This window comes from Scyliorhinus torazame, chromosome 2 (genome assembly GCF_047496885.1).
Source record: "Scyliorhinus torazame isolate Kashiwa2021f chromosome 2, sScyTor2.1, whole genome shotgun sequence".
Lineage (NCBI taxonomy): Eukaryota > Metazoa > Chordata > Chondrichthyes > Carcharhiniformes > Scyliorhinidae > Scyliorhinus > Scyliorhinus torazame.
The window spans coordinates 189,522,365-189,548,099 of NC_092708.1; the positions used below are offsets into that span (position 1 = coordinate 189,522,365).

General features: G+C 48.6%; 1 protein-coding gene across 3 annotated transcripts in view; it reads right to left on the minus strand.

The window, feature by feature from the left end:
- The window catches only part of LOC140394381 (uncharacterized), a 394,661-nt gene that overhangs the window by 245,890 nt on the left and 123,036 nt on the right, over positions 1-25,735 (minus strand). For 2 of the 3 annotated variants that reach the window (XM_072481601.1, XM_072481593.1), the window contains exons 13-15: positions 17,027-17,155; positions 14,969-15,037; positions 9,080-9,148 (exon numbers count right to left, since the gene is read on the minus strand). In XM_072481601.1, the coding sequence (XP_072337702.1) occupies positions 9,080-9,148; positions 14,969-15,037; positions 17,027-17,155 (267 nt within the window). The remainder of the gene's footprint in view (positions 1-9,079; positions 9,149-14,968; positions 15,038-17,026; positions 17,156-25,735) is intronic. The other variant, XM_072481612.1, reaches the window with a different exon arrangement.

The window sequence follows — 25,735 nt, forward strand, 5'->3', positions numbered from 1 at the left end:
ACAGCATAAAAGGTGTGTGGAAAGGCTGGAGGTGCTGGAGAATAATGCGAGGAGGAAGAATTTAAGGATTCTTGGTCTTCCCGAAGGTGCAGAAGGGGTGGACGTCGGGGCATATGTGAGCACGATGCTTCACTCGTTAATGGGATCGGAGGCCCCGACGGGCCCGTTGGAGGTGGAGGGAGCTTATCGAGTTATGACGCGAAGACCGAGGGCTGGAGAAATACCTCGAGCCATAGTGGTGAGATTTCTCCGATATAATGACAGAGAGATGGTCCTCAGATGGGCGAAGAAAACTCGGAGCAGTAGGTGGGAGAACGCGGTGATCCGCTTATATCAAGATTGGAGTGCGGAGGTGGCGAGAAGGAGGGCAAGTTTTAATCGGGCCAAGGCGGTGCTTCACAAAAGGAAGGTCAAATTTGAAATGTTGCAGCCGGCAAGACTGTGGGTCACACACCAAGGGAAGCACCACTACTTTGAGACGGCAGAAGAGGCGTGGACATTTATTGTGGAGGAGCAGCTGGAATAGGCGGGCCAGAAAAAGAACGTTTGGGACAAAGTGGTGGGGTGATTACGTGGGGTGAAGGGGGGGAAAAAGGGGGAAGGGATTGTCATGATATTCAAACACACACATCATGATGGACACACTAACAGGCAAATCAGAGTACACAACACCACAACCAATCACAGACAAGAACACCAACCACATAAAAAGCACGAGCACGACACCTGGTGGTCAGTAGGTCTGGGGAGAAGGGAACAAGAAAGAGCTGTTAAAACATCACAAGCAGGGAACCCCCACGTGCAGAGTGCAAAGACCAAACTGTAAATAGTAAGTTTAAATAAAATAGCGTTGTACCATATACAACCGTGTTGGCTCATCTGTGTGTCAGAACACCCAACACCACAGGGATGATCTCTCAAGTTGTTAATCTTGCGACCCTGTAACTTTTCTCTCTTCCCCATGTCGTGGGGGAGAGGGGGGGGGGAGGAATTGTGGGCGCCGGCCATTAGGGGCGGGGCCGAGTGGGAAACGCGGGCTTTGTTCCCGCGCTATGGTAATCATGCCAGGAACAGGGAAGCAGGAAGGAGGGGGCCTCGCACAGTGGGGGCCGAGGTCACGGGGGGAAGCCGAGGTCAGCCAGAGTTTGCTGACTTCTGGGAGCAACATGGGGGGTGCAATTACGCTAGAAAAGGATCTAGCGGGGGGGGGGGGGGGTTTAACTGGGTTGCTGCTGGGGAGAAGGGGGAGCTGGTACGGGGTGGGGTGGTCGAGGCGGCAGGGCGCCGTCGGGGGGAGATACGGCTACGTGGGAACCGGGTGAGGAGCTGGATTAAAAAAAAGGGATGGCTAGTCGGCAAGGGGGGGGGGGGGGGGGGGGTAAAGAGCCCCCCAACCCGGCTGATCACGTGGAATGTGAGAGGGCTGAACGGGCCGATTAAAAGGGCACGGGTACTCGCACACCTAAAGAAATTAAAGGCAGATGTGGTTATGTTGCAGGAGACGCATTTGAAACTGATAGACCAGGTCAGACTATGCAAAGGATCGGTGGGGCAGGTGTTTCATTCGGGGTTAGACGCAAAGAACAGGGGGGTGGCTATATTAGTGGGGAAACGGGTACTGTTTGAGGCAAAGACCATAGTGGCGGATAGTGGAGGTAGATACGTGATGGTGAGTGGTAGATTGCAAGGGGAGGCGGTGGTTCTAGTGAACGTATATGCCCCGAACTGGGATGATGCCAATTTTATGAGGCGTATGTTGGGACGTATCCCGGACCTAGAGGCGGGAAAGTTGGTAATGGGGGGAGACTTCAATACGGTGCTGGACCCAGGCCTGGACAGATCGAGGTCCAGGACCGGGAGGAGGCCGGCTGCAGCTAGGGTGCTCAAGGACTTTATGGAGCAGATGGGAGGAGTAGACCCCTGGAGATTTAGCAGGCCTAGGAGTAAGGAGTTCTCGTTTTTCTCCTATGTCCATAAAGTATGACTTTTTTGTTTTGGGAAGGGCGCTGATCCCGAAGGTGACAGGGACGGAGTACACGGACGGCTATAGCTATCTCGGACCACGCTCCACATTGGGTGGACCTGGAGATAGGGGAGGAAAAAGAACAGCACCCACCCTGGAGAATGGACATGGGATTATTGGCAGATGAGGGGGTATGTTTAAGGGTGAGGGGGTGTATTGAAAGGTACTTGGAGCTTAATGACAATGGGGAGGTTCAGGTGGGAGTGGTCTGGGAGGCGTTGAAGGCAGTGGTTAGAGGGGAGCTGATATCTATCAGGGCACATCAAGGAAAGCAGGAGGGTAGGGAAAGGGAGCGGTTGCTGAAAGAACTTCTGAGGGTGGACAGACAATATGCGGAGGCACCGGAGGAGGGACTGTACAGGGAAAGGCAAAGGCTACATGTAGAATTTGACTTGTTGACTACGGGTAATGCAGAGGCACAATGGAGGAAGGCACAGGGTGTACAGTACGAATATGGGGAGAAGGCGAGCCGGTTGCTGGCCCACCAACTGAGGAAGAGGGGAGCAGCGAGGGAGATAGGGGGGGGTGAGAGATGAGGAGGGAGAGATGGAGCGGGGAGCGGAGAGAGTGAATGGGGTGTTCAAGGCATTGTACGAAAGATTATATAAAGCTCAACCCCCGGAAGGGAAGGAGAGAATGATGTGCTTTCTGGATCAGCTGGAATTCCCTAAGGTGGAGGAGCAGGAGAGGGCGGGACTGGGAGCACAGATTGAGATGGAGGAGGTAGTGAAAGGGATTGGGAGCATGCAGGCGGGGAAGGCCCCGGGACCAGACAGATTCCCGGTGGAATTTTATAGGAAGTATATGGACTTGCTGGCCCCGCTTCTGATGAGAACCTTTAATGAGGCGAGGGAAAGGGGGCAGTTGCCCCCGACTATGTCAGAGGCAACGATATCGCTCCTCCTAAAGAAGGAAAAAGACCCGCTGCAATGCGGGTCCTATAGGCCCATTTCTCTTTTAAATGTGGATGCTAAGAATCTGGCCAAGGTAATGGCGACGAGGATAGAGGACTGTGTCCAGGGGGTGGTTCATGAGGACCAAACTGGGTTTGTGAAGGGGAGACAGCTGAACACGAACATACGGAAGTTGCTAGGGGTAATGATGATGCCCCCGCCAGAGGGGGAAGCGGAGATAGTGGTGGCGATGGATGCCGAGAAAGCATTTGATAGAGTGGAGTGGGATTATCTGTGGGAGGTGCTGAGGAGATTTGGCTTTGGAGATGGGTATATCGGATGGGTACAGTTGCTGTATAGGGCACCGATGGCGAGTGTGGTTACGAATGGACGGGGGTCTGATTATTTCCGGCTTTACAGAGGGACGAGGCAGGGGTGTCCCCTGTCTCCGTTATTGTTTGCACTGCCGATTGAGCCCCTGGCCATAGCACTGAGGGGTTCCAGGAAGTGGAGGGGAGTGTGTAGGGGAGGAGAAGAACACCGGGTATCTTTGTATGCGGATGATTTGTTGTTGTATGTGGCAGACCCGGTGGAGGGGATGCCAGAGATAATGCGGATACTTGGGGAGTTTGGGGATTTTTCGGGGTATAAATTGAACATGGGGAAAAGTGAGTTGTTTGTGGTGCATCCGGGGGAGCAGAGCAGGGAAATAGAGGATTTACCGCTGAGGAAGGTAACAAGAGACTTCCGGTACTTGGGGATTCAGATAGCCAAGAATTGGGGAACCTTACACCGGCTTAATTTAACACGATTGGTGGAACAGATGGAGGAGGATTTCAAGAGATGGGACATGGTGTCCCTGTCACTGGCAGGTAGGGTGCAGGCGGTTAAAATGGTGGTTCTCCCGAGATTCCTCTTTGTGTTTCAGCGCCTCCCGGTGATGGTCACGAAGGCTTTTTTTAAGAGAATCGAGAAAAGCATTATGAGTTTTGTGTGGGCCGGGAAGACCCCGAGAGTGAGGAGGGGGTTCTTGCAGCGTAGTAGGGATAGGGGGGGGCTGGCACTACCGAGCCTAAATGATTATTACTAGGCCGCCAATATTTCAATGGTGTGTAAGTGGATGGGAGAAGGGGAGGGAGCGGCGTGGAAGAGATTGGAGAGGGAGTCCTGCAAGGGGACCAGCTTACAAGCAATGGTGACGGCACCGTTGCCGTTCTCACTGAAGAAATACACTACAAGCCCGGTGGTGATGGCAACATTAAAAATTTGGGGGCAGTGGAGACGGCATAGGGGAAGGACGGTAGCCTCGGTGCGGTCCCCGATAAGAAATAACCATAGGTTTGTTCCGGGGAGAATGGATGGGGGATTTGGAGCATGGCAAAGAGCTGGGGTAGTACAATTGAGAGATCTGTTTGTAGATGGGACGTTTGCGAGTCTGGGAGCGCTGACGGAAAAATATGGGTTGCCCCAAGGGAATGCATTTCGGTATATGCAACTGAGGGCTTTTGCGAGGCAACAGGTGAGGGAATTCCCGCAGTTCCCGACGCAGGAGGTGCAGGATAGAGTGATCTCAGAGACATGGGTGGGGGATGGTAGGGTGTCGGACATATACAGGGAAATGAGGGACGAGGAGGAGATCATGGTAGATGAGCTGAAAGGGAAATGGGAAGAAGAGCTGGGGGAGGAGATTGAGGAGGGGCTGTGGGCTGATGCCCTACGTAGGGTAAACTCGTCGTCCTCGTGTGCCAGGCTAAGCCTGATACAATTCAAGGTTCTACACAGGGCGCATATGACTGGAGCACGGCTCAGTACATTTTTCAGGGTAGAGGATAGGTGTGGGAGATGCTCGAGAAGCCCAGCGAATCACACCCACATGTTCTGGCCATGTCCGGCATTACAGGGGTTCTGGGTGGGGGTGGCGATGGTGCTTTCGAAGGTGGTGGGGGTCAGGGTCGAGCCAGGCTGGGGGTTGGCTATATTTGGGGTTGCAGAAGAGCCGGGAGTGCAGGAGGCGAGAGAGGCTGATGCTTTGGCCTTTGCGTCCCTAGTAGCCCGGCGCAGGATATTGCTAATGTGGAAGGAAGCCAAACCCCCGGGCGTGGAGACCTGGATAAACGACATGGCAGGGTTTATAAAGTTAGAACGGATCAAGTTCGTATTAAGGGGTTCGGCTCAAGGGTTCACCAGACGGTGGCAACCGTTCATCAACTACCTCACAGAACGATAGAGATAATTAAAAAGAAAGAAAGACAGCAGCAGCAACCCAGGGGGGAGGGTGGCGGGGGGAGGATCCGGGCGGGCTCTCAGGGATGTTATTGTATATGTATAGGTATTTGTTATAGGTAATGTATATTGGACTGTTGGATTGTATCTTTGGAGAGTAACTATTTTTGACAAGGCAGTTGCCATTTAGTTTTGTTTTTGTTTCTGTTTATATATTATTTATTTATTTGTTTAAAACTGGCCACTGTTATTTATATTGCTTTATTGTTGTTTAAAAGAAAAACTACGTACTGTTATGTTTGGCCAAAAAATCTTGAATAAAATATATTTTTAAAAAAATAATAAAATGGAGGAGGCATCCTGTAAAGGAACAACCTTCCGGGCCCTGGCCACAGCAGCACTCCCATCCTCCTCAACAAGGTACACAACAAGCCCAGTGGTAGCAGCCACGCTGAGAACGTGGACCCAGTTGAGACAGCACTTCGGGATAACCAAAATGTCCCTTATGGCCCCCATCTGCGGCAATCACAGATTCCCCCCCAGCCATGCTAGATACCACCTTCAAAAGATGGAGGCGGGACGGGGGCACATTAACGGTCGGGGACTTCTATGTAGGGCCCAAACTGGCGACACTGGACGAACTGACAAGGGAGTGGAAACTAAGAGGACAGGAATTGAGACACCTCCAAATAAAGCACTTGCTCCGCAAAGAGACAGTGGGGTACCCTGGGGCCCCAGAAAGCACACTACTAGAGGACCTGATAGGCACAAGCAGCGAGAAGGGGGGGCTATGTGGGAAAATATACGGAGAGCTACTGGACAGAGCCCCAACACCACTGGATGGGACCAGACAAAAATGGGAGGACGAACTGGGGACAGAGGTAGGATGGGGACTCTGGAGCGAAGCACTGAGCAGGGTGAGCTCCACCTCCTCCTGCGCAAGGCTAAGCCTAATGCAGCTCAAAGTGGTGCACAGAGTGCACCTGACCAGAACCCGAATGAACAGGTTCTTCCCGGAGGTGGAGGACAAATGTGAACGGTGCCAGAGGGGCCCGGCCAACCACACCCACATGTTTTGGGCTTGCCCCAAGCTTGCTGGGTTCTGGGCAGCCTTCTCCGAGGTAATGTCCAAAGTTGTGGGAGTGAGGGTGAAGCCATGCCCAATAGTGGCAATCTTCGGGCTATCGGAGCAGCCAGAGCTACACATGGGGAAGGGGGCCAACGCCCTTGCTTTCGCTTCCCTAATCGCACACCGGAGAATCCTGCTCGGCTGGCGATCGGCAGCACCACCCAAAGCTGCAGACTGGCAACGAGGAGTAAGTCAGGAAAAAAAACGAGGAGTAAGTCAGGGGGAGGGGGGAGAAAGAAAAATGGGGAAACCACAAGAGAAGAGGAAGGGTACTGAAACCAATGGGGGGGGGGGTGGGTGGGTAGGAGAAAAGGGGGATATCATAGACCGAGGGCAGCAAAATGTACGTACAGTTAGTCAAATGAAGGACAAAACAAACCTCTCAGTAAAATAAAGCAAATTAGCGCGGGCAAGAAAAATGTACTGTATATAAGTAACAACTGTTTCTAAATATGAGAAAAGTCAATAAAAAGATTTAAAAAAAAAAGAGGTAAGAACCTGTGGGATCCAGGGCAATTTGGCTAATTGGGTCCAAAAGTGACTTAGTGGCAGGAATAATAAGACCGGAAGACCATAAGACATAGGAGCAGAATTAGGCCACTCGGCCCATCGAGTCTGCTCCGCCATTCAACCATGGCTGATGTTTTTCTCATCCCCATTCTCCTGCCTTCTCCCCATAACCCCTGATCCCCTTATTAATCAAGAACCTATCTATCTCTGTCTTAAAGACACTCAGTGATTTGGCCTCCACAGCCTTCTGCGGCAAAGAGTGCCACAGGTTCACCACCCTCTGGCTGAAGAAATTCCTCCTTATCTCTATTTTAAAGGATCGTCCCTTCATCTGAGGCTGTGTTCTCAGGCTCTAGTTTCTCCAACTAGGTGAAATATCCTCTCCACGTCCACTCTATCCAGGCCTCTCGGTATTTTGCAAGTTTCAATGAGATCTCCCCCCATCCGTCGAAGCTCCATCAAGTGCAGACCCAGAGTCCTCAACCACACATCATATGGCAAGTCCTTCATTCTGGGGATCATTCTTGTGAACCTCCTCTGGATCCTCTCCAAGGCCAGCACATCCTCCCTTAAGATAAGGGGCCCGAAACTGCTCACAATACTCCAAATGGAAGAGGGTGATGATCAAAGGTTATTTTTGTGACTGGAAGCCTGTGTCCAGTGGTGTTCCTCAAGGATCAGTGCTGGGTTCCTTGCTTTTTGTAATGTGCATTCATGAACTAGATGTCACCTGCCTCTGTGTCAACAAATAGGGTCCAAATGATCTAGATGTGTATGTTGGGGTATGATCATTAAGTTGGCAGATGAAAATCCGTGGTGTAAATAGTGACAAGGAAAGCCTTAGCTTACAGGATAATGCAGCCAAACTGGTTAGATGGATAGAACAGCGGCAAATGGAATTTAACCCTGAAAAGTGTGAGATTATGTATTTTGGGAGGACTAACAAGGTAAGGGAATACAGAATGAACTGTAGGATGCAAGGAGGTACAGAGGACCAGTGGGACCTTGGGGTGAATGTCCAAAAATCCCTGAAGACAGCAGGACAAGTAGATAAGGTGGTTAAGAAGGCATAGGGGGGGGGGGGGGGTGAGGTGGGGTGGGGTGGGGGTGGGGGTGGGGGTGGGGGGCAGCACGGTGGCACAGTGGTTAGTATTGTTCACGGAGCCGAGGTCCCAGGTTCGATCCTGGCTCTGGGTCACTGTCCGTGTGGAGTTTGCACATTCTCGCCGTGTTTGCGTGGGTTTTACCCCCACAACCCAAAGATGTGCAGGGTAGATGCATTATGGCTACGCTAAATTGCCCTGTAATTGGAAAACATGAATTGGGTACTCTAAATTTTTTTTAAAAGAAGGCATATGAGATATTTATTAGCCTTTATATACCTTTATTAGCCGAGGCACAGAGTATAAGATCAGGAAGGTTATGATCGAGCTGCATAAAAAGCTTGTTAGTTCACAGCTAACTGTGTGATTGCCTTACCTTTATGGCCCCTTAATCACAGATTTAGCAGACATGCCTCCTGTATGTATTTGAACCTAGGCATTTTAATAACGTTACTACAACAAAATATAAAATATAACATATAATAATTTCCTACATTCGTCACACACATTTGAACATTGTGATGCTGGAGTATTCAGCTACCAGGAGTAGGGAATTATGTTGCAGTTTAAATTTATAATCCTGTGTTCAAGTAAATTACCCTCATTAAGCATTTAAACCCTTGGTTGAGTCATTAATTTACTCTCGTAATTCCTGGGTCAGAATGAACTACAGGCTTGAACTACATGGTTTACAGAATTGGTGATTGTCAGGGGATCTGTGTAGGATTTGATATCTATCCAAGTCTCAGTTTTGTTTCAACCAGATTCTAACTATCTGACTCAGATTTGATTGTGCTCCATGATTCTCATAATTCTTGGTTTTGAGCTGTACAGATGGACTTCACGTCTATCTCAGAGACCACTGGACAATGATCGGGACTCAGAAGGTTGGGGCTGCTCTACTGACTTGAGCCCCTATTCCAGGATGACTATCCAGCAGAGTACAGAGGTAGGGCTGCACTGTCTGAGGTGCTATCTTTAGAATCAGGCATTAAACCAAAGCCCCAACAGCTCCCTCAGGTAGATGTGAAAGATCCCATTACCACTATTTTGAACGAGGAGATTTCCCAGCATCTTGGCCAATAGCGAGTCCACAAAACAGCAGCGCTAAGTCAGACGTACATTCCAGTCCTAACCAGTCCTAAAAATGTCTCTGAAGTGTTTGGTTTCTGTGTTCAGTTCCCCTTCACTAACTCACCTTCCAGTTCCTGGTTAGAAACTAGTCCGGCCTTCTTGCGATTGACACCATGCTCAAGTGGAAGGTGCTCTGTAAACAAAGGGAATCCAGTTACCATGGAGTCCTCAGTCAGGAGAAGCCTATTGCCAGAGCATTCCACAGCTAAAGTCCCCTCTCTGTCAATCAATCATTACTGGCATCTTGATCTCGTAGGGGTTTCCATTCTTAGAACCAGGAATGGCTTCCGTAGGATTGGACCTCATTAAAGCCCTGTTCCATACATGGACAAAGGAGCTGAATTCCAGAGGTGAAATGAGAGTGAATGCCCTTGACATCAAGGTAGCATTTGAGCAAGTGTGGCATCATGGTGTGCTTTTATGTCTTTATGCAAACATCACAGACTTCTGGATTCAGTATTCCATGACCAGATGCATAAAAATGAAAGAACCTGTACTCTGTGATTTATTTAAAAAACAAAATAGGGGAGGGTGGTTGATGTTGTTTACATGGACTTCAGTAAAGCCATTGACAAGGTGTCTCATGGCAGATTGGTACAAAAGGTGAATTCACATGGGATCAGAGGTGAGGCGGTAAGGTGGATACAGAACTGGCTCGGTCACAGAAGGCAAAGGGTAGCAGTAAAAAGGTGTTTTTCTGAATGGAAGGTTGTGCCTAGTGGTGTTCCACAGGGATCTGTGCTGGGGCCTCTGTTGTTTGTAATATACGTAAACGATTTGGAGGAAAATGTAGCTGGTCTGATTGGTAAGTTCGCGGATGATACCAACGTTGGTGGAGAGTTGAGGATTGTCAGAGGATACAGCAGGACATAGATGGGTTGGAGACTTGGGCAGAGAAATGGCAAATGGAGTTTAATCCAGACAAATGTGAGGTAATGCATTTTGGTGGGTGTATCATAGAGTGGAAATATACAGTAAATGGCAAAACTCTTAGGAATATAGAAAGTCAGAGAGATCTGGGCGTGCAGGTCCACAGATCTTTGAAAGTGGCAACACAAGTGGTCAAGGTAGTCAAGCATATGGAATGCTTGCCTTCATTGGATGGGGCATCGAGTATAAAAACTGGCAAATCATGCTACAGTTGTCTAGACCCTTGGTAAGGTTGTGGAGGCTTTAGCGAGGGTGCAGAAGAGATTTACCAGGATGTTGCCTGGTATGAAGGGCATTAGCTATGAGGAGCAGTTGAATAAACTTGGTTTGTTCTCACTGGAACAAAGGAGGTTGAGGGGCGACCTGATAGAGGTCTACAAAATTATGAGGGGCATAGACAGAGTGGATAATCAGAGACTTTTTCCCAAGGTAGAGGGGTCAATTACGAGGGGGCATAGGTTTAAGTTGTGCGGGGCAAGGTTTAGACGAGATAAACGAGGCAAGTTTATTTACACAGAGGGTAGTGGGTGCCTGGAACTCGCTGCCAGAGGAAGTGGTGGAAGCAGGGACGATAGTGACGTTTAAGGGGCATCTTGACAAATACATGAATAGGATGGGAAGAGAGGGATACGGACCCCGGAAGTGCTGAAGATTTTAGTTTAGACGGGCAGCATGGTCACCGCAGGCTTGGAGGGCCGAAGGGCCTGTTCCTGTGCTGTAATTTTCTTTCTTCTTTGTACTTTGTCACACTTGGAATATTGCGCACAATTCTAGCCGCCACATTACCAGAAGGATGTGGAGGCTTTGGTTTACCAGGATGTTGCCTGGTCTGGAGGGTGTTAACTATGCGAAGGGTCTGAATAGACTTGGACTGTTTTCATTAGAACAACGGAGGTGGATGGGTGAACTGACAGAGGTCTACAAGATTATGAGGGGCATGGATAGAGTGAATGGGCAGACACGCTTTCCCAGGGTGGTGGGGTCAGTCACAGGGGGCATAGGTTTAAGGTCCATGGGGCAAAGTTTAGATAAGATGTGCAAGGCAGGTTCTTTACACAGAGGGTGGTGAGTGCCTGGAACGCGTTGCCAGGGGAGGTTGTGGAAGCAGATACTTTAACGGCATTCAAAAAGCATCTTGACAAATACATAGATAGGATGGGTATAGAGGGATACGGCAGAAGGGAATGCTGAGGGTTTTGGCCAAGGTTTGGCCATGACCGGTACAGGCTTGGAGGGCTGAAGGGCCTGTTCCTGCGCTGTATTGCTCTTTGTTCTGTCTGTAACTTTGTACCTCCATGGAAGCTAAACTGGAGTCAATGGGAATCTGGGGAAAACTCTCCATCTGTTGGGGTCATACCTAGCTCAAATGAAGATAGTTGTCTTTTTTGGAGGACAAACTCCTCAGTTCCAGGGCATCATTGCAGGAGTACCTCAGGAGGGTGTCTGAGCCCAATCATCTTCATCAATGACCTATGATCATTAAGTTGGCAGATGAAAATCCGTGGTGTAAATAGTGACGAGGAAAGCCTTAGCTTACAGGATAATGCAGCCAAACTGGTTAGATGGATAGAACAGTGGCAAATGGAATTTAATCCTGAAAAGTGTGAGATGATGTATTTTGGGAGCCATGATGTGGAGATGCCGGTGTTGGACTGGGGTGAGCACAGTAAGAGGTCTTACAACACCAGGTTAAAGTCCAACAGGTTTGTTTCGATGTCACTGGCTTTCGGAGCGCTGCTCCTTCCTCAGGTGAATGAAGAGGTATGTTCCAGAAACATATATATAACAGATTCAAAGATGCCAGACAATGCTTGGAATGCGAGCATTAGCAGGTGATTAAATCTTTACAGATCCAGAGATGGGGTAACCCCAGGTTAAAGAGGTGTGAATTGTGTCAAGCCAGGACAGTTGGTAGGATTTCGCAGGCCAGATGGTGGGGGATGAATGTAGTGCGACAAGAATCCCAGGTCCCGGTTGAGGCCGCACTCGTGTGTGCGGAACTTGGCTATAGGTTTCTGCTCAGCGATTCTGTGTTGTCGCGCGTCCTGAAGGCCGCCTTGGAGAACGCTTACCCGGAGATCAGAGGCTGAATGCCCTTGACTGCTGAAGTGTTCCCCGACTGGAAGGGAACATTCCTGCCTGGTGATTGTCGCGCGATGTCCGTTCATTCGTTGTCGCAGCGTCTGCATGGTCTCGCCAATGTACCACGCTTCGGGACAACCTTTCCTGCAGCGTATGAGGTAGACAACGTTGGCCGAGTCGCACGAGTATGTACCGCGTACCTGGTGGGTGGTGTTCTCACGTGTAATGGTGGTATCAATGTTGATGATCTGGCATGTCTTGCAGAGATTGCCATGGCAGGGTTGTGTGGTGTCGTAGTCACTGTTCTGAAGTTGCGCGATTGTTTGAAGGCAAGTAGTGGGGGTGTGGGGATGACCTTGGCAAGATGTTCATCTTCATCGATGACGTGTTGAAGGCTGTGAAGAAGATGTCGTTGTTTCTCCTACGACTACACGATGACATCAATAAGTTCCATCCAACCATCAGACTCACCATGGACAACTCTCCAAAATCAGTTGCATTCTTGGACACACTTGTCCCCATCAAGGACGGTCACCTCAGCACTTCGCTTTAGCTCAAACCCACGGATAACCTCACGATGCTCCACTTCTCCAGCTTCTACCCTAAACACATTAAAGAAGCCATCCCCTATGGACAAGCTCTCCGTATACACAGGATCTGCTCAGACGAGGAGGAGCGTAACAGACATCTACAGACGTTGAAAGATGCCCTCGTACGAACGGGATATGACACTCGACTCATCGATCGACAGTTCCAACGCGCCACAGCAAAAAACCGCACCGACCTCCTCAGAAGACAAACATGGGACACAACCGACAGAATACCCTTTGTCGTCCAGTACTTCCCCGGAGCGGAGAAACTACGACATCTTCTTCACAGCCTTCAACACGTCATCGATGAAGATGAACATCTTGCCAAGGTCATCCCCACACCCCCACTACTTGCCTTCAAACAACCGCGCAACCTCAAACAAACCATTGTTTGCAGCAAACTACACAGCCTTCAGAACAGTGACCACGACACCACACAACCCTGCCATGGCAATCTCTGCAAGACGTGCCAGATCATCGACATGGATACCACCATTACACGTGAGAACACCACCCACCAGGTACGCGGTACATACTCGTGCGACTCGGCCAACGTTGTCTACCTCATACGCTGCAGGAAAGGATGTCCCGAAGCGTGGTACATTGGCGAGACCATGCAGACGCTGCGACAACGAATGAACGGACATCGCGCGACAATCACCAGGCAGGAATGTTCCCTTCCAGTCGGGGAACACTTCCGCAGTCAAGGGCATTCAGCCTCTGATATCCGGCTAAGCGTTCTCCAAGGCGGCCTTCAGGACGCGCGACAACGCAGAATCGCCGAGCAGAAGTTTATAGCCAAGTTCCGCACACATGAGTGCGGCCTCAACCGGGACCTGTGATTCATGTCACATTACATTCATCCCCCACCATCTGGCCTGCGAAATCCTACCAACTGTCCTGGCTTGACACAATTCACACCTCTTTAACCTGGGGTTACCCCATCTCTGGATCTGTAAAGATTTAATCACCTGCAAATGCTCGCGTTCCAAGCATTGTCTGGCGTCTTTGAATCTGTCTATATATATGTTTCTGGAACATACCTCTTCATTCACCTGAGGAAGGAGCAGTGCTCCGAAAGCTAGTGACATCGAAACAAACCTGTTGGACTTTAACCTGGTGTTGTAAAACTTCTTACTGTATTTTGGGAGGACTAACAAGGTAAGGGAATACAGAATGAACTGTAGGATGCAAGGAGGTACAGAGGACCAGAGGGACCTTGGGGTGGATGTCCCAAAATCCCTGAAGACAGCAGGACAAGTAGATAAGGTGGTTAAGAAGGCATATGTGGGGTGGGTGTGGGGGTGGGGGGCAGCACGGTGGCACAGTGGTTAGTATTGTTCACGGAGCCGAGGTCCCAGGTTCGATCCTGGCTCTGGGTCACTGTCCGTGTGGAGTTTGCACATTCTCGCCGTGTTTGCGTGGGTTTTACCCCCACAACCCAAAGATGTGCAGGGTAGATGCATTATGGCTACGCTAAATTGCCCTGTAATTGGAAAACATGAATTGGGTACTCTAAATTTTTTTTAAAAGAAGGCATATGAGATATTTATTAGCCTTTATATACCTTTATTAGCCGAGGCACAGAGTATAAGATCAGGAAGGTTATGATCGAGCTGCATAAAAAGCTTGTTAGTTCACAGCTAACTGTGTGATTGCCTTAACTTTATGGCCCCTTAATCACAGATTTAGCAGACATGCCTCCTGTATGTATTTGAACCTAGGCATTTTAATAACGTTACTACAACAAAATATAAAATATAACATATAATAATTTCCTACATTCGTCACACACATTTGAACATTGTGATGCTGGAGTATTCAGCTACCAGGAGTAGGGAATTATGTTGCAGTTTAAATTTATAATCCTGTGTTCAAGTAAATTACCCTCATTAAGCATTTAAACCCTTGGTTGAGTCATTAATTTACTCTCGTAATTCCTGGGTCAGAATGAACTACATGGTTTACAGAATTGGTGATTGTCAGGGGATCTGTGTAGGATTTGATATCTATCCAAATCTCAATTTTGTTTCAACCAGATTCTAACTATCTGACTCAATTTGATTGTGCTCCATGATTCTCATAATTCTTGGGTTTGAGCTGTACAGATGGACTTCACGTCTATCTCAGAGACCACTGGACAATGATCGGGACTCAGAAGGTTGGGGCTGCAAGCCTCACTCTACTGACTTGAGCCCCTATTTTGAACGAGGAGATTTCCCAGCATCTTGGCCAATAGCGATCCCACAAAACAGCAGTGCTAAGTCAGATGTACATTCCAGTCCTAACCAGTCCTAAAAATGTCTCTGAAGTGTTTGGTTTCTGTGTTCAGTTCCCCTTCACTAACTTACCTTCCAGTTCCTGGTTAGAAACTAGTCCGGCCTTCTTGCGATTGACACCGTGCTCAAGTGGAAGGTGCTCTGTAAACAAAGGGAATCCAGTTACCATGGAGACACCAGTCAGGAGAAGCCTATTGCCAGAGCATTCCACAGCTAAAGTCCCCTCTCTGTCAATCAATCATTACTGGCATCTTGATCTCGTAGGGGTTTCCATTCTTAGAACCAGGAATGGCTTCCGTAGGATTGGACCTCATTAAAGCCCTGCTCCATACATGGACAAAGGAGCTGAATTCCAGCGGTGAAATGAGAGTGAATGCCCTTGACATCAAGGTAGCATTTGAGCAAGTGTGGCATCATGGTGTGCTTTTATGTCTTTATGCAAACATCACAGACTTCTGGATTCAGTATTCCATGACCAGATGCATAAAAATGAAAGAACCTGTACTCTGTGATTTATTTAAAAAACAAAATAGGGAAGGGTGGTTGATGTTGTTTACATGGACTTCAGTAAAGCCATTGACAAGGTGTCTCATGGCAGATTGGTACAAAAGGTGAATTCACACGGGATCAGAGGTGAGGCAGTTGACGGGTGACCTGATAGAGGTCTACAAAATTATGAGGGGCATAGACAGAGAGGATAATCAGAGACTTTTTCCCGGTGTAGAGGGGTCAATTACTAGGGGGCATAGGTTTAAGGCGTGAGGGGCAAGGTTTAGAGGAGATGTACGAGGCAAGTTTTTTACACAGAGGGTAGTGGGTGCCTGGAACTCGCTGCCAGAGGAGGTGTTGGAAGCAGGGACGATAGTGACGTTTAAGGGGCATCTTGACAAATACATGAATAGGATGGGAAGACACGGATACGGACCCCGGAAGTGCAGAAGATTTTAGATTAGATGGGCAGCATGGTCACCGCAGGCTTGGAGGGCTGAAGGGCCTGTTCCTGCGCTGTATTGCTCTTTGTTCTGTCTGTAACTTTGTACCTCCATGGAAGCTAAACTGGAGTCAATGGGAATTGGGAGAAAACTCTCCATTTGTTGGGGTCATACCTAGCTCAAATGAAGATAGTTGTCTTTTTTGGAGGTCAAACTCCTCGGTTCCAGGGCATCATTGCAGGAGTACCTCAGGAAGGTTTCCGAGGCCAATCATCTTCATCAATGACTTCCTTCCATCATAAGGTCAGAAGTGGGGATGTTTGCGGATGACTGCACAAAATTCAGCACCATTCACAACTCCTTAGGCCACTGAAGCAGTCCATGTCCAAATGCAGCAAGAGCTGGACAATGTTCAGTGTTGGGCTGATAGGTGGCAACTAACATTTGCATCACAAGTGCCAGGCAATGGGCATCTTGAACAAGAGAGAATTTAATCATCTGTCCTTGCCACTCAATGGCATTGCCTCCACTAGATCCCCCACTATCAACACCCTGGGGTTACCATTGACCATAACTGTCTGGACCAGTAATATACTCTGGCTACAAGAGCAGGACAGAAGCTGGGAATTCTGTGGTGTGTAACACACCTCGTGACTCCCCAAAACCTGTCTGCCATCTACAAGGCATAAGTCAGGAGTGTGATGGAATACCTGGATGAGTGTAGCTCCACTAACACTCAAGGAGCTTGACACCATCCAGAACAGAGCAGCCCACTAGATTGGCACCCCTTCCACAAACATTCACTCCCTCCACCATCGGGCACAGTGGCAGTTGTTTGTACCATCTCCCAAGATGCACTGCAGCAACTCTCCAAGACTTCCTTAACAGCACCTTCCAAAACAACGTAGGGTCAATGTTTCAGGTCGAAGACCTTTCAGCAGATCCGGAGTTACTCACAGACCTAAAATATTAATCTTCGCTTTCTCTCTCCACCTGGCTTCCTTACCTTTGAAGAGTTTATCTTAGCTTAGGAATAGGGGGGTATTAATATCCAATACTTGCTTCATGAACTTAAAATGCCTGCGTAGAGCCCATGTTAGGGGCGAGGGTACATGGCTGTGAGAGAGGATCAAATACACACAAGTTGTACAGTAGAGATAGACACACAAAATTGCACTCAACCAGGAGAATTACTCACCTTGCTGACGAGGGGCACTGACCAGCCAGTTACCATTGGGACCTTGGACAGGTCCCAACCAGGAAAGGTGCACAATCTCCCCATCAGGAGCCATGAGGAGGCTACCCACCGAGGTGTCTTTGTGAACCTCTGGAGAAAAAAAGAATAAAACACCATCAACAATCCGAGTAACACCACCGAATGTCCCAAAACATCTGGTCTCCTGGCCTCAGGGCATCGCAACACCTGGGCACGAGGGCACAGCAAGACTCCATCTACATTACAGTCCCACCCACAACAGCCATTCCTAATTGAGGAATTGCGTGTGTGAATGGAAAAAATTCACACAGGGTGCATTTTCTTCTATTACTCTCTCCTAGTTTGCTGACTCATACCAAGTGAGGTGGCACAGCAGTTTGTGCAGATGGGAGCAGAAAGCTGCTAGGGGCAGTGAGAGGGCAAAACTGGCAGATGGAGGACAACTGAAGGGAAAATTGAACTCATCAACTTTGGACCCAAGGAAGATAAATTAGCATATGTTCTAAATTGTGAGAAACCAGAAACTGGTTTACAGAGAAATTTAGGAATCCGAGTACAGATGTCACCAAAGAGTAGTGGTCTGGTGGGAATTATAATTAAAAAGATTAATGGGGTGTTGGTTGTAAATGAGGTGCATGTATATGCATATGTATGTGTCTATGTATGTATGCATGTACATGTGTGTACATGTGCGTTTATGCGTGTGCATATATATGTGTGTATCTATGTGTGTGTGTGTGATTGTGTGCATGTACATCTGTGCATGTACTGTGTGTGTACGTGCATGCATGTACATACGTGAATGTACCTTGGAGTAGGTGCAGTATAGGATCAGCAGAAGGACAGTGGGGTTTAAAGGGTTAAAATATGAGGACAGGTTGCACAGACTAAACTTGCTTTCCCTTGAGTATAGAAGGCTGAGGTAATCTCATTGAGGTGTTCCAGATATTTAAGGTAAATAGAGAGAAACTAATTCCTCTGTAGGCCCAATGGCTACATGATGACGTGGTTACAAGAGATCATGTGACAGAAATAGTGGTGCTCTCCCCAGAGCGCGGGCAGAGTACAAACATGTAATAACTAGTGACTAAAATATTGTTTGTTATATATGAGCAGCATGGTGGCACAGTGGTTAGCACTGCTGGCTCACAGCACCAGGGTCCTCGATTCAATTCCAGCCTTGGGTGACTGAATGTGTGAGTCTACACGTTCTCCCCGTGTCTGCGTGGGTTTCCTCCGGGTGCTCCAGTTTCCTCCCACAGTCCAAAGATGTGCAGGTTCGGTGGATTGGCCACGCTAAATTGCCCCTTAGTGTCCAAAAGGTGAGGTGGGGTTACGTGGATGGGGCAGGGGAGTGGGCCAGGGTAGAGTGGTCTTTCTTTTTTTTTAATAATCATTTTATTGAGGTATTTTTTGGTATTATAACAACAACACAATAAACAATGTACATGAAACTACAAACATGGTGCAAAAACAGGTCCACCTTTATTAACCCCCTACTCGAAGCTAAACTAAATCCCCTTCTGCTGACGATTAATTTTCCGCGAAGAAGTCGATGAACGGTTGCCACTTCCGGGCGAACCCTAACAGTGACCCTCTCAAGGCAAACTTGATTTTCTCCAAACACAGAAAGCTAGGCATGTCCGATACCCAGGTCTCCGACTTCGGGGGCTTTGAGACCCTCCAAGCTAATAGTATCCGTCTCTGGGCTACCAGGGAAGCAAAGGCCAGAACATCTGCCTCTTTCTCCTCCTGGATTCCCGGGTCTTCCGACACTCCGAAAATTGCCACCTCTGGACTCAGCACCACTTTTGTTTTTAACACCGTGGACATGACATCCGCAAACCCCTGCCGAAATCCCCAAAGCTTTGGACATGCCCAGAACATGTGAACATGGTTCGCTGGTCCTCCCGCACATTTTGCACACCTGTTTGATGTGTTGGGTATGCTGGGTCTGCGAGGACTGCGTTTACCAGAGCAGTGAGAGAGACCGGCTAACAACACTTGTAGAAGTACAACTCTATTTTATTTAGCTATGAGCTGTTAAACATACTTGCACTGTGGGTTGACATTATGTTAGGTTGACTGGAGACCTGAGGCTAACCTGACCAGACTATACTGCTAGCACATGGTAGATGTTCGTGTTACTGATCACGGGCTCTGGCTGTCTCAGAGGCTGCATCCCGAATGAGCGGGAAAACTAGTGCCCTCTGGCTATATAGTGGCCGCGTCCTGTCTGGTGATTGGCTGCTGTGTTCTGTGTGTTGATTGGTCTTTCAGTGTGTCAGTCAGTATCTGTATCTGCACCATCATATACTTGTGTGTATATTATGACATCTTCCCCTTTTTGAAAAAAAAAATGTGTACGTGGCAATAAATAATGTGGTATGTGAATGTTCCTGACTATGTGAGCATATTTACAGGACTATATACAAAAATTCTAACATATGTACACGGGAAGGTGTCTAGTGCAGATAGACTGTATGTAACAAAACACGGGACATGAATAACAGTATGTACAAACTAGCGAACAAATAACCAGGGTAATGAAACAATCAGTCTATGAGTTTAGAGAGTTCATAAAGAGCCATCCTGCATACGAACCAGGAATGACCTGGGGGCCACTTGCTTGATTACCACCGCGGCGGCAGACCAGCCACCTTCAGGAAGTTGTACATGAACCTGGTCATCAGGAACGAGAGCAGGGAGATCTGTAGCGTGGGGATTGTACGCCGACTTGTGTTGGGTCCGAGACAGTTGCATTCGACGCAGGACCGGAAAGTTGTCCAAGTCTGGGGCGTGTTTTGCAGGCACCGACGTTCGTAATGTGCGGTTCATTAACAATTGAGCTGGTGACAGGCCAGTGGACAATGGAGTTGACCTGTAGGCAAGTAGTGCGAGGTAAAAGTCAGATCCCGCATCGGCCGCTTTGCACAGGAGTCGTTTGACAACGTGCACCCCCTTCTCAGCTTTGCCATTCAACTGGGGGTAGTGGGGACTTGAGGTGACGTGCGTGAAATTATACCGCTGGGCAAAGTTGGACCACTCCTAACTAGCAAAACACAGGCCATTATCGGACATGACCATGAGTGGGATGCCATGGCGAGCTAAAGTCTCCTTGCACACACAGATGACCGCTGTCGACGTGAGGTCATGCAGCCTAACTACCTCTGGGTAGTTGGAGAAGTAGTCCACTGTGAGGACATAGTCCCGGCCTAGTGCATGGAAAAGATCAATGCCAACCTTGGTCCAGGGGGATGACACCAGTTCACATGGCTGCAAGGTCTCTTTTGGCTGAGCTGGCTGGAACCGTTGGCATGTCGGGCAGTTGAGAACGGCGTTGGCGATTGTCATGGTTGATGCCAGGCCAGTACACTGCCTCATGGGCCCGCCGTCGGCACTTCTCCACCCCCAGGTGACCCTCATGGAGCTACTCAAGGACGAGTTCCCGCATACTGTGCGGGATGACAATCCTGTCCAACTTTAGCAGAATTCCATCTACCACTGCCAGGTCATCTTTGATGTTGTAGAATTGCGGGCATTGGCCCTTGAGCCATCCGTCTGTAAGATGGCGCATGACGCGTTGGAGCAAAGGATCATTGGCTGTTTCACGACGTATCTGGATGAGTCGTTCGTCCGTGGCGGGCAAGTTAGATGGGCAGAACTCAACATGAGCACCAATTTGGCACACGAAGCCCGACGGCTCGCAGGGCGTAGTGACAGAACGGGAGAGTGCATCGGCGACGATGAGCTCCTTACCCGGGGTGTAGACCAGTTCGAAGTCATACCGCCTGAGTTTAAGGAGGATTGTTGCTAACTTTGGCTGTTTGACTTTTAATTTGGCTCTGTTTAATTGCGTTTGCTCAAGAGTCGCCAGGTATCTTTCGACACCGCCACAAGGTTCAGAACCGAATACTGATCAAAGACTCGATACACCAGTTAGTAAGTTCAAAAGCAATGCTCATTTATTTACACACAGTCAAATCTACTCATGCATAAACTCTACAAACTAAACTATCACTATTACTAAAGCCTATACTTAGCTTCGGGTGCCCACTCAGTCAGAGGAACAATGGCCGTTGCTCGGTTCTGAGGCTCCTGGGTTGAGCTGTTTACAGGGTAGCAACTAGGAGCGTCTATCTCGTATCGTGCGTTGACTTGGAACTTACTTGGTCTGGTGTAGCTGCTAGGCTGGTCTCTCTCTTCGCTGAGAGCCAAAGCCAAAGAAGAAAGATTCTCCCTTGGGGAATACCTTTTATATTAAAAAGGGCTTCGCGGCTTTTGGGCGGGCCTTGAACTTGGCCTCAATTAATTGGGCCTTTCCCAATCATCCGTATCGATCTTTTCTCCAATAGAGGGGTGGTTCCCTGATTGCTGGGCGTGTCCTAGGTGACCGTTGATCTGCTTTGTTTTAGTCTCTTCTGGCGCCGAGGTGTCTGCCTTAATATTGTGTATCTAAATGTTTCCCTTTTGTCCCCGGAGATGGCTTATTAGTATGTAGATTGTTTAGCAGTTTCTGTCCTGTCTGAGAGCTTAAGGTTCTAATCAACAGACCAACCTTGCACCTGCTTGTTTCTTAGTATTGTCCAATTTTCCCTGCATTCCTTGCGAGTGTCCATTTTGTAACTGGGACGTGGCCATCCCAGATGGCTACACACCCTCCTTGTGATCCTCAACGCGAAGCGTGAAGGATCACATTACTACGTTGTCTTCATTCTCTGACCAACCAGGGCACCCATACTTAGGCTCTACACTGTCCTATCCTATGCAACACAATTTTACCTAAACCATTTTAAATACATTCATTATCATAAAACTCTACGGGGCACTATGACATTAATACATGCATTACAGAAAAATAAAAAACTGGAACCTCTAACTATTCTCAATAAACTATCCTTATTCAAACAGTCCAAAAATAATCTATACATCTTAACCTGTACAAAATAGCAGCACACAAATTTCTCTGGCCTGGCAGTCAGACACACAGGTTCACATCTCTTTATTCCACTGAATACATAAAGAAAAATGGATGCTCTTTAATCCGTCCCAAGGGGTTCGGGGGTCTGGTGAAATCCGAAAATGGGGGGCCTAAACCTGCATACCGGGGTGCAAGAGCGATATGCTCTGTTTCGCCATTTCCTAACTCTAAACGTTTGCACGACACTGCAAAGTATCGCCAGCACGAAGAGTGCATCGACTACATATGAGAGTGAGTACCAGGTGCTAAACTTATCACACCAGGTCGGAGTATTGCTAGCTGTCGCTGGGCTAGTTATCTCGGTTCCGTGTATTGCAGGGGTGGGAATCATTTACGGTTTGTGTGGTAGGGGTCAGGGGGGTAGCGTCCGTGTGCAACTGAAGGGATCCCGCTAAGATTCATGTGAACACGAAGGCTGTCTTCATCTTTGTCAGTCTACTTCTATGTCTTCCTCTGGGGTTCCTGAGGTTCCGGAGTTCTGTGAACAAAAGCATAGTTTCTGTTATTATCTTGCTTAAGATCTCGTATGTCCGTCTGTCTGTCCTTTATTGCCAATTTCCCTTTATAATTGGTCACCATCTGTGACTCCCTCATTTAAATTTTTTTTAGAAACCCAAATATTTGGACTAGACATCTAAGAAAAATAGTGCCATACTGCGAGCCGTCTCGCAGCCTGTGATTTACCATCCCAGTGTTTGAGGATGTACATAGCACAGGGAGTCAACCTAAGGGTTGCCAGAACCAAACAAAAGAATTTGGTAATGAGCCAAAATGGGGTGCGTATGGGCCGCGGCGGGTAAGAAATGGGTGGAATCCCCGGGTAGGACGGTGATCAATGCCGTATGTGCTCTACCCGAGCGTAGTTGACCAGAAGGGGGTCCTCAGGCAGGGCGGGGACCAATGCCGTTTCTCCACTGTCTGAGCAACCGGCAAGAACGGGTAAGAATGTGGTCGTCGTGGGGACTTCCTCTCGAATCAGGAGAGTAGCTATGAGTCGTGTTCTGTCGACAAACTAGTTCCTCTGAACTACTGTCTGGGGACAAACTTGTTCCATTAACAGGCATTAGACGTCAAAGGAGTGGTGACGTGGGGCTGTGAAAACTTTCGAAGTTACGGACAACACTTAACGTGAGCACTAACGAACAAACATTCAACAAACATGGTGCAGGTTCCATCAGGAAGGACATCGTATCTCTCCACCGGTTCCTTTTTTCTCCATCATCTGGACACCCCACTGCTCAATAGTGAACAGGGTCGCAAAGGGATTGGTTTGGTGGGAGTCAGACTCTAAGTCATCATCTTCTACCGGCTGCCAAACTCTTGACTGTAGTAACCGTGCTAAAGCTGCTTGGGGCGAATTGGGGTCCATCTCATCATTCCGGATGAGCCTGAACGAATTGTCTCGGTGCCAGAATCGTGTGTCGAGGTTGGAGCTACTATGCTTCAATCTATAATCGTCGGGTGGTGGGTCTGGGTCAGGGGCTTTGATATAAGTAATCTCAAATGGGTCAGTAGAATCATGCTTGGATTCACTGGGAGTGGGGCCTGGTACAGGGGTGTAGTCGTAACGTGGTGTGCTGTGGCTATCGTGATTGCTATCACTGTCACTGTCGCTTCTGGTTGAAGGAAGGGAGATGCGGAGTCGTGCCTCTGGGGGCGGAGTTGAAGTCGTGTCTGAGAACGGGCTGGACTGGGTGGGGGAGGGTAGGAATACGTCATCTGTGGGTGGGGCTTGCTCACCTGCAGCTGCGAGCAGGATGTGGTGTGTGTGGTTATTCTGTGAGCCGTAAGCCTTGAGCTGGTTTGTATGAAACCACGCAGACTTACCATTAGGATAGGTTATTTTGTATACTGAGGGGCTGACTTTGTCCGAAATGGAGTACGGTCTGTAAAAGTTTGGGGAGAGGAATAAACTGGGGTTGTAAAGGGAAAGCATAACTTGTTGCCCTACTGTAAACTCAGTGGTGTGTACTGTTTTGTCGAAACAGGCCTTGCTCTGTTTCTTCCTGGTTCCAAGTCTCACTGCTGCGGCGGGTTGGGCTGCCTCTATGTTCTGTACTAGTTGTGTGACTGCGTTTTCATGTGTGAGGGCTGTAACTGCGGGGCTGGCCAAATCCAGTCCGAGTAAATACTCAGTGCCTTTCATGGGGTGTCTGGTCATGAGGGTGTGTGGGGGTGTAACCTGTGGATGTAGATACTGTGTTTCTTATAAACATTAAAGCAAATGGGAGTACTGAATCCCAGGTGCTGTTATTCTGCTGAACCATTTTCCTGAGGGTGGCTTTCAATGTCCTATTCATTGGTTCTACAATACCACTTGACTGGGGGTGGTATGCAATATGGAACTTTTATCTAATGCCGAAAATCGTGAGGACGTTTTTCATTACACGTCCGGTGAAATGGGAGCCTTGGTCGGACTCTATACTGAGTGGGAGGCCCCATCTTGTAAAGATGTGGTGTGTTAATATTTTAGCCGTTGTCTTGGCCGTATTAGTTCGTGATGGAAATGCTTCCACCCATTTTGTGAAGGTGTTTATGACCACCAACACATACCTGTAACCGTTTCTGCACGGGGGTAGGGGTCCTATATTATCTATCTGGAGATTTGTCCAGGGTCCATTAACGGGGCGGGTATGGCTAAGTTGAGCCTTTTTTTAGCATATCTGTCCGGATTGTTCTGGGCACAGATTAAGCAATTCTCAATGTAGTGCGTTACATCGGTTTTTAAATCAGGCCACCAGCAAAGCGGTCTGAGGTGGGCTAGGGTGGGTTCAATTCCTTGGTGTCCATGATTGTCATGGAACTGACAAATGATCTGGTTCCTGTCCTGGCTGGGAACTATATAAATGCCATCCTTTAAAATCACACCGTCATGTGTGGTGATTGCATTTCTGTATTTATCATCCGGGGCTGGGAAGGTTCCCTTTAAAACTTCCCTGAGTTTCTTGTCCTCTTTCTGTGCCTTCGCTAGATCCTGAATGTTGGTCTGTGAGACCTGAACTGCGGGTACTGGGTTGCTTTGGGGGGGGGGGGTTCCAAAAATAACCATGCCTTGAGCCTGCCTCCGCTAGGGCGTCTGCTTTCCCGTTTCCAGGGGGGGAAGAACGGTGATGACTGCGAACCTTAATTATGCCGTATTTCCTATCCTTCGCTGTCTCTAAGATATGGCGGAGTAATGGGCTGAGGGTAGGGGTTTACCGTCCGCGGAAACAAATCCTCTTGTTTCCCACAGGGGTAGGAACTCTGTCAAACTATTACAGACATACAAGCTGTCTGAATAGATGTCTGCTGGTGTCGGGAACAAGTCGGGGCGGTCTACAATGTATGCAATTGCTGCCAGCTCTGCTGCCTGCGAGCCTAAGTGTCCTGGCAACTTTAATGAAATTTCATCTACGGCGCGTCCCTGCGCATCCTCTACATATATACCACAACTGGTAATTCTCTTTCCGTTTAACACCGTGGAGGAGCCAGCCACATAAATCTTCAGGGGTGTGCACGTGTCAGTGGGCTGGGGTCTCTGGGGTGTACTATCTGTTTTCCTGGGAGGTGTTTTGGGAATAAATGGGCCTGTGTTGTGTTTTGTGGTGATGATCTCACATTCATGAGGGGTGCCTGCATACTGCAAATTATCGGCAAGGAAGGTGTGGGTCTTGGTTCGTTTTACTGTGATGTCCCGTCCCTGTAAAAGATGGGTCCAACGGGCTGCGCGG